Source organism: Dipodomys spectabilis, unplaced genomic scaffold (genome assembly GCF_019054845.1).
Source record: "Dipodomys spectabilis isolate Male_0828 unplaced genomic scaffold, ASM1905484v1 ptg000163l, whole genome shotgun sequence".
NCBI lineage: Eukaryota > Metazoa > Chordata > Mammalia > Rodentia > Heteromyidae > Dipodomys > Dipodomys spectabilis.
In genome coordinates, this window is record NW_024870840.1 from 13,078,867 (window position 1) to 13,092,582 (window position 13,716).

At 36.2% G+C, this 13,716-nt stretch overlaps 2 protein-coding genes across 4 annotated transcripts in view; one reads left to right on the forward strand and one right to left on the reverse strand.

Annotated features, from left to right (window-relative positions):
• Nucleotides 1-92, reverse strand: part of Nup37 (nucleoporin 37) — a 29,632-nt gene extending 29,540 nt beyond the window's left edge. The window contains exon 1 of the mRNA XM_042693331.1: nt 31-92. The gene's annotated coding sequence lies outside the window, so the exon portion shown is untranslated. The remainder of the gene's footprint in view (nt 1-30) is intronic.
• Nucleotides 93-187: 95 nt separating this feature from the next.
• Nucleotides 188-13,716, forward strand: part of LOC122119294 (PARP1 binding protein) — a 49,183-nt gene continuing 35,654 nt past the window's right edge. Inside the window, exons 1-4 of one of the 3 annotated variants that reach the window (XM_042693364.1) lie at nt 188-260; nt 1,206-1,332; nt 4,701-4,856; nt 12,638-12,871. In XM_042693364.1, the coding sequence (XP_042549298.1) occupies nt 4,704-4,856; nt 12,638-12,871 (387 nt within the window). In that variant the 5' untranslated portion in view covers nt 188-260; nt 1,206-1,332; nt 4,701-4,703. Of the gene's footprint in view, nt 318-1,205; nt 1,333-4,700; nt 4,857-12,637; nt 12,872-13,716 lie in introns of all 3 variants that reach the window. The other 2 variants (XM_042693363.1, XM_042693365.1) reach the window with 2 other exon arrangements.

Sequence of the window (13,716 nt, forward strand, 5' to 3'; positions counted from 1 at the left end):
GTGTGGGGGGTGTCCAGGTACAATACGCACCGCAGAAGGCCGGAAGTCACCTCTGGGCTGTCACTCTGGGCTGCGGGAAGCCGCGCCGCGCATCCCGGTTCTGTTTCCGGGTCGAAGGGCGAAGCGCGGTGATTGGTTCCCGGACCCTCCCGCGAGATTTGAAATGTAAACCGCGGCGACGGAGAGACTTGGGCCTTCCAGCCGCACGTCTGGCGTCTTCCTCAGCGGAGTTGGCTTCTCCCCGGGCATCTTTGAGCCGAGTGAGTCCCGCCAGCCTCTTTCCAGCCTGCCTGCCTCACTGGGAGTGGCGACAAGAGGTAGCTTGTAAAGGTGTTTGGATGGGAGGGAAGAGATATCTGCCTGCCTGGGTTGGTGGTTTGGTGGGAACTTTGTTATTGAGTCGGGCATGGGCCTTGAACTCAGAGTCTGCGCGCTGGCCCCGAGCTTTTCTGCTCAATGCTAGCGTTCTGGCCACAGCCCCACTTTCATCGTGGGACCTTGGGGCAGATTACGTTTATAGTGTCTGGTGCTGGAGCCGGAAGATCTTGGCCGATAGGCCGACGGAGGCCCAGCAAGAGCCTGTGTGAAGACCACTAAATAGGCGTGAAACTAAGGTTCTGTTCTCACGACGTGTGCAGACTCCCATCCCGCAACTTCCCTTTCCGTACTTGATGTTATATCCTCATCCCAAGGAATATTTAGGACAAAAGTGGAATCTCTTGCTGCTTTTTAAAAAAGTTTTCCCATTTATTTATTTATTTATTTTTGCCAGTCCTGGGGCTTAAACTCAGGGCCTCGGTGCGGTCCCTAAGGTTCTTTTGCTCAAGGCTAGTGCTCGACCACTTGAGCCACAGCGCCACTTGTGGATCTTTCTGTGTATGTGGTGATGAGGAATCGAACCCAGGGCTTCATGCATGCTAGGCAAGCACTCTACTACGGACCACATTTCCAGCCCTCCCCCCCCACTGCTTTTTATTTTGCATTTACTGATTGCCTGGCAATATATGCTTCTTTCACTAAGATTCTTGCAATTCTATTAGGAACATATCTTCCCTATTATACAGATGAAGAAATTTATGCCCATCAGAGAGATTTCATAACTTCTAATTAGTGAAGGGAAGGGTGCTGGCTGGGGAAAGTGTAGTTCTTAAACTCATCTCACGTTTTCACCAAGTGACAATTTCCTGTCAACAATTTTTCTCTAGTGCATCTTGGAATCCAGTTTCTAAAAACAAGTGTGTATTACTGCTGTCACCTGTCGTGTTTTGTAAAGTGCCGCTGGCATTCAGAGCTTGCATATTCAGTGTTTGACCTCTCACATCAGGCTGGAAGGTATGTAGAAAGGATGAGTAGTAGTTCTGTTTTTTATGTGATGATACTTCTACTTGGACAGCCAGGTATAAAGCCTATTTTCTAGGCTTATGCTGAATGAGGTATTGGCAGAAATGGGATTAGACTCCAGGTTGGAAAACAGTTGCATTGTCTGTCTGTGGGCAGCCAGCACCTTAACTAAGAATGGACTTTATATGTTTAAATAGCTGGGAATAGAATGAAGGAACCATATTTTGTGGCATACATGAAAATTACATGAAAAACCAATTTCAATATTTATTAATAAACTTTGCTAGAACACAACTATGATCATTTATGTGTTATTCCTGGTTACTTTCATACAAAAAATTAAGGAGTTGTTCCATAGACTATATGCCCATATATCTCAAATATTTAGTACTTATTAAACCTTTCGAAAAGGTCTGATAATTCCTAGATGAGACTCTCGGTTTTCTATCACAGATAGCAAAGATCCTTCAAATTTAATAACAAAAAACCCCCCAGCATCAATAAACTGATAATGCATGATAATAGCTAGTGTGTTTTCTAAATGGATCAGGCACTTCTAAAAGCTTTCCTTATTTTTATGTAATTTACTCTTCACAGTATTCTGTGAGATAGTAACCATTTCCATTTTCACTACAAGGAATCTGAGATAGAAGTGATATAACTTGACCAAGATTTCATCTAGTAAGTGGTTAGAATAAAGATTCAGAATGATCTCTTCTAGGTGAATTTTAATTGATAGCAATGTAAACTCATTAATATCTTAAAATACTAACAATAGCCTATTGTTAAAATTTATTTCAGGAAAACTGATTAGATTAGGAAGTTGGTGCTTCATTTGTGGTCTTCTACCTTTATGTTTACATTGTATCACAGATTATGTCTGTGACCCAAATCATTGTTTTGTTAATGACATATGCCCTTTTTCTTCATTGTACAAAACTCAAATGCCTTGTAAACATCTAGAATTCTGTTTATGCTACATTAAGTAGAAGAAAGAAATAACAGAAGGAATCAGTAAATGGGATGGAAATATATGGGCATGCTGGAAACAGGTAGTTGAAAGAAAACAAAATAACTTGTCAGGTATGTTGGTAAATTCAGAAAGGAATTGGCTGCCTTGTTGAGGCTTGGGTGTATAAAATATTGGCACTACATCAGATTATTTGAAAAGACTTGCCTGTATCAGGAGAAGTTCTGAAGTATAGAGATTTAGAATCCCAACTTGGAGACTTATGTTTGCTTGGTCATTTACTAACAGAATGACATGGGACATTACTTTCTTTAGATGCAAAATAAGAAGAATAGGGCCACTTCAGTAGGACACTTGTGAGATTTGAAAAGTATGGACACCAAGTAGCCCCTACATGTTAGCAGTAATATTGAGTATCAATGGCTATATAACAAACTTTCTCAAAACTTAGTGGCTGTAGCCACGTGTTCATGCCTGTAATCCTAGCTACCCAGGAGACTGATATTCTGAGGATCGCAGTTTGAAGCCAGCCTGGGCAGGAAAATCTCTGAGACTCTTAACTCTAAAAAGCCATAAGTAGAGCTGTTGTTCAAGTGGTAGAGTGCTAGCCTTGAGGAGCAAAGTTCAGCTATAGCACCCAGGCCCTGAGTTCACGCCCCAAGACGGACACCAAAAAACAAAACTTCCAAAAAGAAAACAAAAAACCTTACTGGATGTAAAAATAACATTTATTTGTGTATGATTCTGTAGGTCAGCAATTTGGGTAATTTGTTCTTGTTGAAGTTTATCTGGCAGGTAGACTAAGGGTACATACTGTAAGGTAGCCTCCCTCATTCACATGCCTGTGAATTGGTATTCATTGTCACCTGGTGTGCTGTGGTTCTCCTCCCATCTCCTCTTTTAGCAGGCTACCTTGGACTTCGTCCATCTAGCTCCAAGCAGCAAGAAAGTGAGAATTGAGGCTTCAAGGTTTTGTGTTGGGAAGTCCTCAAGATCACCTCCTAGGATGTAGAAAGAGCAATAGAATAGGTTAATCTGACTAATGTGTAATTGATGAATGTGTGAAATAATGATAGTGAAATCCCTTTGTGGAATTAACATAAGCCTAACAAACAACAATGCTGGGAACCAGTGAGAGAGAGAGAGAGAGAGAGAGAGAGAGAGAGAGAGAGAGAGAGAGAGCAAGCGCGCCAATGGAGAGAATGGACGGAATGTAAATATGGTTTAAATACTTTACATGAATATATGAAAACATAATGAATCCTGTTGACATTGTTTCAATTATGGGGGAGAAGAGGAATGAGGGAGGAATGATCAGAGGATATTTTATATATGTTTTGAAATACTGGAATGAGACCTCCAATTGTACCACCAATATATGCTAATAAAAACAAATGATATATATTAAAATGACCAGTCCAAATAGGATGACTACAGGAGCATTCATAGTACTCAGCAAATAGTTATAGTTATGGCTATGGTTTATTATAGCAAAAAGATACATCAGTAAAGGGAAAAGGCATGTGGAGCAAAGTCTAGGGGGAATAGACACACTCTGGTCACATAGGTCATGTTTAATTTCTTCAGCAACAGGTTATGACAACCTGGGTGAAATGTTGTCTGTCAAGGAAGTGTATTAGAAACTTGGTGCCAGGGTTTTTATTGGGGGGCTAAATATACAGATATGCCCAATGTGGTATGTACCAAAATTCCAGCATAGACTATATTATTTATACCAACAGTTCAGCACATGAGCGGCTTATTGGAAATCTTCCTGAAACTCAAGTTCCTAGACTTTAGCTTAAAGGATGGAAATCATTCCTGCTTATATTAATTCTTCTGCACAGACTTTGTATGGCCTAGGTTCAGAATTTTCATTATATTATTCTCATCACGTTCTATTGGTCAAATCAAGTCACAAAACTGGCCCTAGATCAAATGATTGGAAAAAATAGACTACTTCTTTTGTGAGAGTGTAGGGATGGGAGGAAATTGACTTTTTTTTTTTCTTTCAATCACTACAGACACTATCATGTATTCAAATAAATACTTTTAAAATCCAGCTTTAATTAGTGATGTCTGTGTCTATAATTATAAATTTGCAGAATTTGCATGTCTGTTTTGGGTGAATTTTCAAAATTGAAGGTTGGATTTTTGTTATTTCAAAAGATTTGGCTTAAGAAAAATAAAGTAGAGGAAAATATGATTGGGCTGAAATTGTATTATTCTGTTTTCCTAAATTTAATTAAAAACAATCTTGGTAAATATGAAATGACCTCTTCTCCACTACTTATTTTTCTTTAACTGTGCTGGCTTACACATGTCAAATGTTAATTTCCAATTAAAGTACTTTATCATTGTGTTCTGTTCTGTTCTGTTCTACTTTAAGAGAATGGCTGTGCTTAATCAGACCTCTGTCTTGGATATGATTAAAGAGTTTAGAAGGAATTGGCATGCTCTTTGTAACTCTGAAAGAACTACTTTATGTGGTGCAGACTCCATGCTTTTGGCATTACAGCTTTCCATGGCAGAGAACAACAAACAGGTTAGTAAGACTATATTTAGGCTAACTTTTTTTTTTTTTTAAATCAAATTTTGGTTGCTGCCCATTCGGCTAAAGTTAAGCACAAGTATGTTAACTTTTTTGCAACATTTGCATTCTTACAGTATATTATTTTCAAAAATGCCTCTGCATATTATAGTTGCATTTGAAATTACTTGTTTTGAAATTAAATCTTTGGAATGTACAACTGAACATGAGTCAGGAACATTTTAGGTTTCATGGCAATTCTTAAGATAAATAGTATGATTATTTATTTATTTATTTTTTGTCAGTCATGGGGCCTGAACTCTGGGCCTGGATGTTGTCCCTCAGCTCTTCAGCTCAAGGCTAGCACTCTACCATTTGAGCCACAGTGCCACTTTCAGTTTTCTGGTGGCTTATTGGAGATAAGTGTCTCATGGACTTTCCTGCCCAGGCTGGCTTTGAACTGTGATCCTCAGATCTCAGCCTCCTGAGTAGCTAGGATTACAGGTGTGAGCCACTGGTGCCCAGCAGAATAGTATGATTATTAAGGTTTAATCTACTCCTATATTCCTTTATTCCATAAAAGAAGCTCAAGAAGAAATATAATTTTTATTAAAAGATAATCATAAATACTTTTCTTCTAAGGTATGGATTTGTTCTATAGTATGCATTAATTGTTCCTAAATCAGATTGTATATCGAAGGACTTTTTTTTTTGCCAGTCCTGGGGTGGAACTCAGGGCCTAAGTACTGTCCCTGAGCTTCTTTTGCTCAAGGCTGGCACTCTACCACTTGAGCCACACAATGCCACTCCTGGCTTTTTCTGTGGTACAGGGGAATTGAACCCAGGTCTTCATGCATGCTAGGCGAGCATTCTACCACTAATCCCACAATTCCAGCCCTAGAAAGACCCTTTTTTTTTAAATTTTTTTTTTGTTGGTCGTGGGACTTGAACTCTGTGCCTGGGCCCTGTCCCTCAGCTCTTCAGCTCAAGGTGAGCACTCTGTCACTTGAGCTACAGCACCACTTCCGGTTTTCTAGTAGTTTATTGGAGATAAGAGTCTCATGGACTTTCCTGCTCGGGCTGGCTTTGAACTGTGATCCTGAGATCTCAGCCTCCTGAGTAGCTAGGATTACAGGCGTGAGCCACTGGTGCCTAGCTGGAAGGACTTTTTAAAATACAATTTTAAATTTCCAGTGTTGGAAATTTCCATTCTCCTAAAATATACTGATGTGTCTCTTAAAAGAATCCTCATTGTCGTTTTTTATAGGTTGCTTGGGCTGAGTAAGCTAAGACATTAGAGATGTTTGAGATATTCAGAGTAAGAAACGATAAATGTAGACTTCAATGGTAAGGAAAAACTTTTGATTTTAGGTAGATTTTAGATAAAGTAAAAGAAGGATTTAGAAGAGGCATAAAGGAAATTGAAAGTTTATTCAACCTTGTAGTTTGAAGCTGGTAAAGACACTGTCTTACCTAGAGAAGAGGACTTTTGAATGGTAGAATTGTTTTTAATGGGTTTTTGTGTTAGAAAATGGATGAATTGTTTTAATCTTCTATGTCAACATTTTTGCAGATTTTTAAATTTTATAGACCAGTAAAATTTCTAATAGACAGATTTCACCATTAATTTTTTTTTTTTGTCAAATAAGACCATTGAGAGCAAAATAGCTAATGTGTATGGTAACATTTGGGAAAAAATAATTATTTTATATCTAAAAATTAATTTGTGTAATCTTAAGTCAAGGAGTAATCTTTCCTAGGTATAATTAATTGTCTGAGATTACAAACATGAGTCACCATGCTCAGTTTTATTGTTCATTTAAAAAAAATGTTGTACCATTTGGCATTAACTCTAGCTTCAGGTTCCTTCTTTTTCTGCTTGTGTGGACCTATTTTAATTAATAGATTGTTAATAGATTATTAGAGCATATTAAGTGTGAAAAAAATTGGGCTAAAATTAGAATTCCTGTAGTTGCCCTGCCTAGCCCCATTTTTACCTATTATTGACATTATTTGCATTAATGTTGTACAATAGTTGTTACAATTGAAGAGCTAATATTGGCATATTGTTATTGAAGTGTGAGTTCTAAGAAATGTATACTGATAATGTATCCATTGTTATAGTATCATAGAAAATCATTTTACTGCTCCCAAATCTACTATGCTTGTTCATCCTTTCCTCACCATAATTTTATTATTGCCTTTTCATTATTCCTTTTATATTTATAAACTATAGATATTATACTTACATATTTTAGATTATGAATTTATATACCTAAACATATACAAGTGTACATATGTGTCTTTATATGAATATATATATCTATGCATATGTGTATATTGTACAATGCTAGGCAAGCGCTCTACCACTGAGCCACCTTCCCAGCCCCTATTGTACAATGCTGTACACATATACTTGCATACATATTATTCTGTGAACTATTTGATAATAAGTAGCAGGCAGCTTGAGTTTTGGTCTTTGAGCACTTCAGTTTGTATCTTTTATATCTAGTGCTAGTCTTAAGCTTTCAGAAGACAGAATTAAGAATTTTTCATATTTTCACAAGTTTGTGTCTATAATTCCAACCCCAAACAGTAATATTTTAGTTACCTTTCTTCATTCATTATTGTAACTCTCCTCTCCAATGGAAGCAATGCGTGTTTAATACATGCTTCCATTCAATCCTCTTTCAGTCAATTTACAACCTTCTAGGTGAGTTGGGAAAATAAAAGCTTAACAATACATTTTATTCATTGAGAATACTAGTCAAAGTCACTAGTTCACATAAATGTGTAGGAAGGTAAATGTAGTACACCTTTGTGTAGTTCAGGATCCTTGAACACCTAACAAAGTATGTATACAGTTCAGATTTTGTTTGAAAGGGACTTCATCAAGGATCAGCATCCCTCTATGGAATGATTTTTGTTCTTCAATGCTAAGAATTAATTTTAAAAAAGAATCTTGATGTTACTGATCAGAAGCAGAAAATTCCATTATACTCCATCTCCAAAAAAGCATAGCTTGAGCCTGGCTCAAGAGTTAGTGTTATCCTAGCAAGTGCAAGGCCTTAAGTTCAAACTCCAGTACTGGAAAAACAAAAACAAAACAGAAAACAAAAAGCTACTGACCAGTGAATGGCATTTTTGGAGTATAAACATATAGACATATAAACCAAGTTGAAGAGTCTGGAGATTGAGAGGCCAGTTTTGAGGCTGTTACAGATCTATGTGTGATTACAGTAATTTGGACTACTATTAGTTAAAATGGAAAGGGAAAAAACTGCATCTGGTGATTCATAGTAACTAAGGGAAATCAGAATTAGAAGTGAACTTTGTCTTACTTGAATGACCTAGAGAATAGTTTGCATTTGTCACTGAAACAAAAATCAGCAAAGGGAAACCATTGTTTCAGTTTGTGATGGTGAAGAGGAACTGGGTTGGGAGATTTCATTGAAACTGGTAGAATTCAGGTAGAAATGTTTATATCCTTTAAAATAACTGAATGATTCCTTTGTAAAATCCTAATACCTGAGTTTTTGTAAGCAAGGATTATATATTTTATGGATTTTCTCCTGTTATCCCACTCATTATCAATTTCTCCAATCAGCAGTAAGAATAAAAGTTAAGTTTTAGAATGTTTGTGTTTACCCATTGTTGAAAATTTAGGGAAAATTCTGAATTACTTATAAATGATAGTATTTCTATCTAAACTGAGGAAAGAGATCATATCTATAAAAAGATAGCTCCAAGGAGATGGGATATTTATTTTAAAGTTCCAAATCTTGAAATAGTTCCTAGTCGTTCCATGTGTAAGTGCTTTGTATTACAAGCTAATTTTTGTGTAAGTTTTTGAAATGTGGAATCATCCCAGGTTCTCTTTCCTCCCTCCTCCTTGTAATCCACATCTAGTTCTTCTTTTTTTTTTTCTTTTTCTTTTCTTTTTTTTTTTTTTTTTGTCGGTCGTGGGGCTTGAACTCTGGGCCTGGGCGCTGTCCCTCAGCTCTTCAGCTCAAGGCGAGCGCTCTACCACTTGAGCTACAGCGCCACTTCCTGCATCTAGTTCTTCTTAATTTTACTATCTGAGTATTTTATTTAAAATTTCCTACAGTAATATGAAGAAATGACACGAATGTAAGGAAGAAATTTTGAGGTTATTTTATAACTAAGATGTTAACCCTTGAACATTCACTGGAAATTCAGCTCATTAGAATCATTGTAGTATATGATTGAAGACTTATTCTAGAATCAGAATACTCAAATCATCTGATTTTTGTTTATGAATTACTTTTATAGAAATGAATGTATTTTATCAATGAGCTGCATAAAATGTATCCCCAAATTTTTTGATACATTTTTGATATAATTTTTTGATACATTTGAAATATTGCAGTCAAGTCAGTTTTTACTCAGACTTGTTTATGTAGCAATTACTTGGGGCCTTTTTGTGCTTACCAATTTTCAACTTGCTAATTCTCTTAATTCATTGTGAAAGTACAGGCTCTGGGTGGGAAAGAAGAGGAAAGATGAGTTGCAACCGAGATTTCACAGTTCACGGATGTGTAGTTTGTGTGTGTGATGGTGGTTGCAGCTCAATTTTATTTCATTATCCCACATATACAACTATTAGCTCACGCATCTGAATTCAACTGTGGTCAGACTTCTAAACACTCAACAATGTGAAAAACATACATATACACCTACAGTGCATTCATTAATAGCACATAGTAACAAAAGAGAATTGGCTATAGATACTTTGATTATATAGATAGATACACTGTAGATAGAATGGACTATAGATACTGGAGCTTGAACTCAGGGTCTCATGCATAATTTGGCTTTTTCTTTCAAAGCTGGTACTCTACTGCTTGAGCTACACCTCCACTTCTGGCTTTTTGCTGGTTAATTGGAAGTAAGAATTTCACAGGCTTTTCTGCCCAGGCTGGCTTAGAACCAAGATCCTCAGTTCTCAGCTTCCTGTATAGTTAGGATTACAGGTGTGAGCCACCAGTGCCTGGCTGGTTGTAGATAACTTTTACATTAAAAAAAAAAAATCCTTTAAACTATTTAGGTTTTTATTTCACTGAAATTAGAGAGGTTGAGTCCTAATACATAATCCTTACAACTGAATGTGACTATGACATGTTTGTTTTCTTAACTACTTACTTAGGTGGGAGAAAAGAAAAGAAATGGTATATAAAATAATACCTAGATTTATGTTTTTCACATGTTGTGTTTTTTGATGTTGGTCTTATGGCTTGAACTCAGGGCCTGGGCACTGACCCTGAGCTCTCTTTGCTCAAGCCTAGTGCTCTACCACTTGAGCCACAGATATATTTCTGGCTTTTTTCTTTTGATAGTTAATTGGAGATAAGAGTCTCATGGACTTTCTTGCCCAGGCTGGCTTTGAACCATGATCCTCAGATCTCAGCCTCTTGAGTAGCTATTTCATATGCTTTTTTAGGAGGGAATATTAGGAGGGAATTCATATATAAACATCTCTCAGCAGCTTTATACTGCTAAAAGTTAACCTATAATAGACTCAGTGAGGAACGATGACTTCATTGCATAGCAACTATATATGACTTCATTAGGAGGCAAATACTATATTGGTCTTTTCTTTCTTTGGAAATGGCTTTATACTTTGGATCTGTCTGGAAATGATGTTATACTGGATATTTTTCACCTTACTTGTCTTACTAGGAAAGTTACAAATGTTCCCTTGTACAATATAGACAAAGGTACTGGCTTCATAGAAAAGACTAACAATAACTGCAGTGGACTGTCACATTTGAAAGAGACCTGAAAATACCCTTCGGTAAATAGGAAGGAACAGAGTCTTTAACTGTATTTCATTTCTCCATCATCCTTCCAACAGTTATTTTACTTTAAAAAGGGGAAAGAAAATAAAATGTCACTTTTATTACCAATTACTTGTCAGTATATTTAATATATAAAAGAATAGTTGGGACCTGGTGGCTCATACCTATAATCCTAGCTACTCCTCAGGAGGCTGAGATCTGAGGATTGTAGTTCAGAACCAGAGTGGGCAGGAAAGTCCACGAGATTCTTTACCTCCAATTAACTACTAAAAACCTGAAGTAGAGTTGTAGCTCAAGTGGTAGAGTGCCAGCTTTGAGCAAAAGAGCTCAGGGACAAGTGCCAAGCCCCATGGCTGACAACTGTCCCTTCCCCCAAACAACTTTGTGTGTGTGTGTGTGTTGTGTGTGTGTGTGTGTATTTATTTATTTTTTATATAAAACCCCTATATAGCAAAGGGTATTGACTCAGAGGGTTTCAGTATCTTAGTACTTATTAGTGGATTTGGTCTTTCCTCTAATCGTAACAAAAAATCTAATTAAAATCTAAATTTTATTTGAAATTTTGAATTATTACAAAATAACTAATATGCATAATTAAAATATAACCACTCTAAAATGTAGCTCTTACTTTTCTCATTTTATTCTTGTGAAATACAATCCTTCTTAGGTCCATCAGAGAATTGAAGAATTGAACATTTTGAACTTCCTTCATATATTAGCCAGCTGGCATATTTTCCTAGCAAAACATTTTTTGATTTGACCACATAGTCTCAATCAGTTGTTACTGGTTTGAATAATAGTATATGCTGTCATGGTGGGCACCTGATCATGAAAACTGATATCTGGAGTGCCTTTTTATTTGGATTTAAAATGTTTTTACAGTCTCAATATAAACACAGTTAATCTAATCAAAAACCTTTCTCACAAGATCAAAAGAGCTTACATAGTTTTGTTTTAACTCGTTATACTCAACAGGGTGAGAATCAATTGTACATTTACACTAGACAGAATCTTAATTTATTTTAAATGTGAAGAATGTCATGCTAAAAACTGTTTCAGCCATAGTTGAGATAAATGATGGGAAATTACAAATCTATCTTATATTTGTTTGGGCTATGGATTCAAGAGTTGAGAGAAGCTGTTTTTTTTTTTCTCATTGTGCTAATTTCATGGCAACTGGTTCATTTTCATATTTATGATAATAAGGATGGATAATTCTCTTGTCTCCAAATGGATGAGTAAAGAGTTAATTTTTTTTTTTGTCAGTACCAGGACTTGAATTCAGGGCCTGGGTACTGCCCCTTAGCTCTTTTGCTCAAGGCTGGTGCTCTACCACTTGGGCCACAGGTCCACTTCTAGAGTTTTGGGGTTAATGATTGATAAAAGTTTCATGGACTTTCCTGCCCAGGCTGCCTTTGAACTGCAATCTTCATATCTCAGCCTCCTGATTAGCTAGGATTATAGATGTGAGCCAGCAGTGCCCAGATTGATGATTATTTCCTTACCCTAGGTTTTAGCATTGGTAACTTTAGCATTGATAACTTGTAATGGTATATCAAATGAAACATTAATTAAAAAACCTCATCTCTATAACTATAACTTAAGATCAACAGTTGCGACATTTCATTATGAGGGAATTCATTATGGCATAGGCAGTTTTAAATAAGAGATTAAAAGATACAAGCAAGTATTTCTCTAGTCAGTAGTATTAAAGTGTAGCTCACTACCCACCTGTATCTACTTGAACTAAAAGAAATGTAGTGGAATTTGTGAAATGAGACAATAGTTATATACTTACCAGTTTTGTCATGTGTAAAATTGCCTTATTCATATTTTATAAAATCATTAAACTCTTAGATTTGGCTGTAGGAAAATGTTATTTGTATTTCCTATCTTAATAAGTTAATTTTGTCTTTTTATCAATTTTATCTTTTTCATCAATTTTATCTTTTTCTTTTCCTTTTTGCATTATCTCAGTATGATGGAGAATTTACAGTCTCTCTCAGTGATGTCTTACTGACATGGAAATACTTACTTCATGAGAAACTGAACTTACCTGTTGATAATATGGAAGTGGTTGACCATTATGAAGACATTAAGAAGACTTACAGTGATTTCTTGAAGAATAGTAATATGTTAGATCTGATCGACATTTATAAAAAATGTAGAGTTTTAACTGCTAATTGTGAAAATAATGACATGATATCTCCTGTAAGTATTTTTTAAAATAGTCCTACTTTTATCAAAATAAAATTCTGCTAGACTTACTTTGATTTGTTACTAGAGCATCCCAAGAGTGGGTATGAGAGAACATACGAACATGAAGGAGAATATGGTCTTTATTCTAGGTAGTAACATGCCAGGTTAAAAAAAAAAAACACCTAGGAATTTTGTAATATTTTGGCTTTGAGGATCATGATAAGAATGGAAAATTCAGCTACCTGAAAGATAGCTTTTACTTGGAGGAAATAGATTTGTATTGTTGTTATTTGGCTTGATTGTAAGAATACTTTATTATTAGATTCAAAAAAATCAATCTCAAATGCCAAATTTCTATTTGAATTATTATTACTATTATTATTATTTTTTTGGATCCAGTCGTGGGGCCTGAACTCTGGGCCTGGGCGCTGTCCCTCAGCTCTTCAGCTCAAGGCTAGTGCTCTACCGCTTGAGCCACAGCGCCACTTCTGGCTTTTTTCTTTTTGCTTATGTGGTGCTGAGGAATCGAACCCAGGGCCTCAGGCATGCAAGGCAAGCACTCTACCACTGAGCCACCTTCCTAGCCCTTTCTATTTGAATTATGTTAAGGGTATTTTCCTAGAACTTTTTTCTTAATACAGCTGTTTGACATGTTATATGAATTAAGATATTTCCCTATGGATTAATAATAATAATATTTTCCTAGATAACATGACGTTTTTTCTCATGAGTGTAGTGTGATACAGTATACATGAGATAGTGGATTTTTCATTTTTTATACAAGCATATTTATTTTTAATGGAATGTAAATTTTTTTTTTGTTGGTTATGGGGCCTAAACTCTGGGCCTGGGTGCTG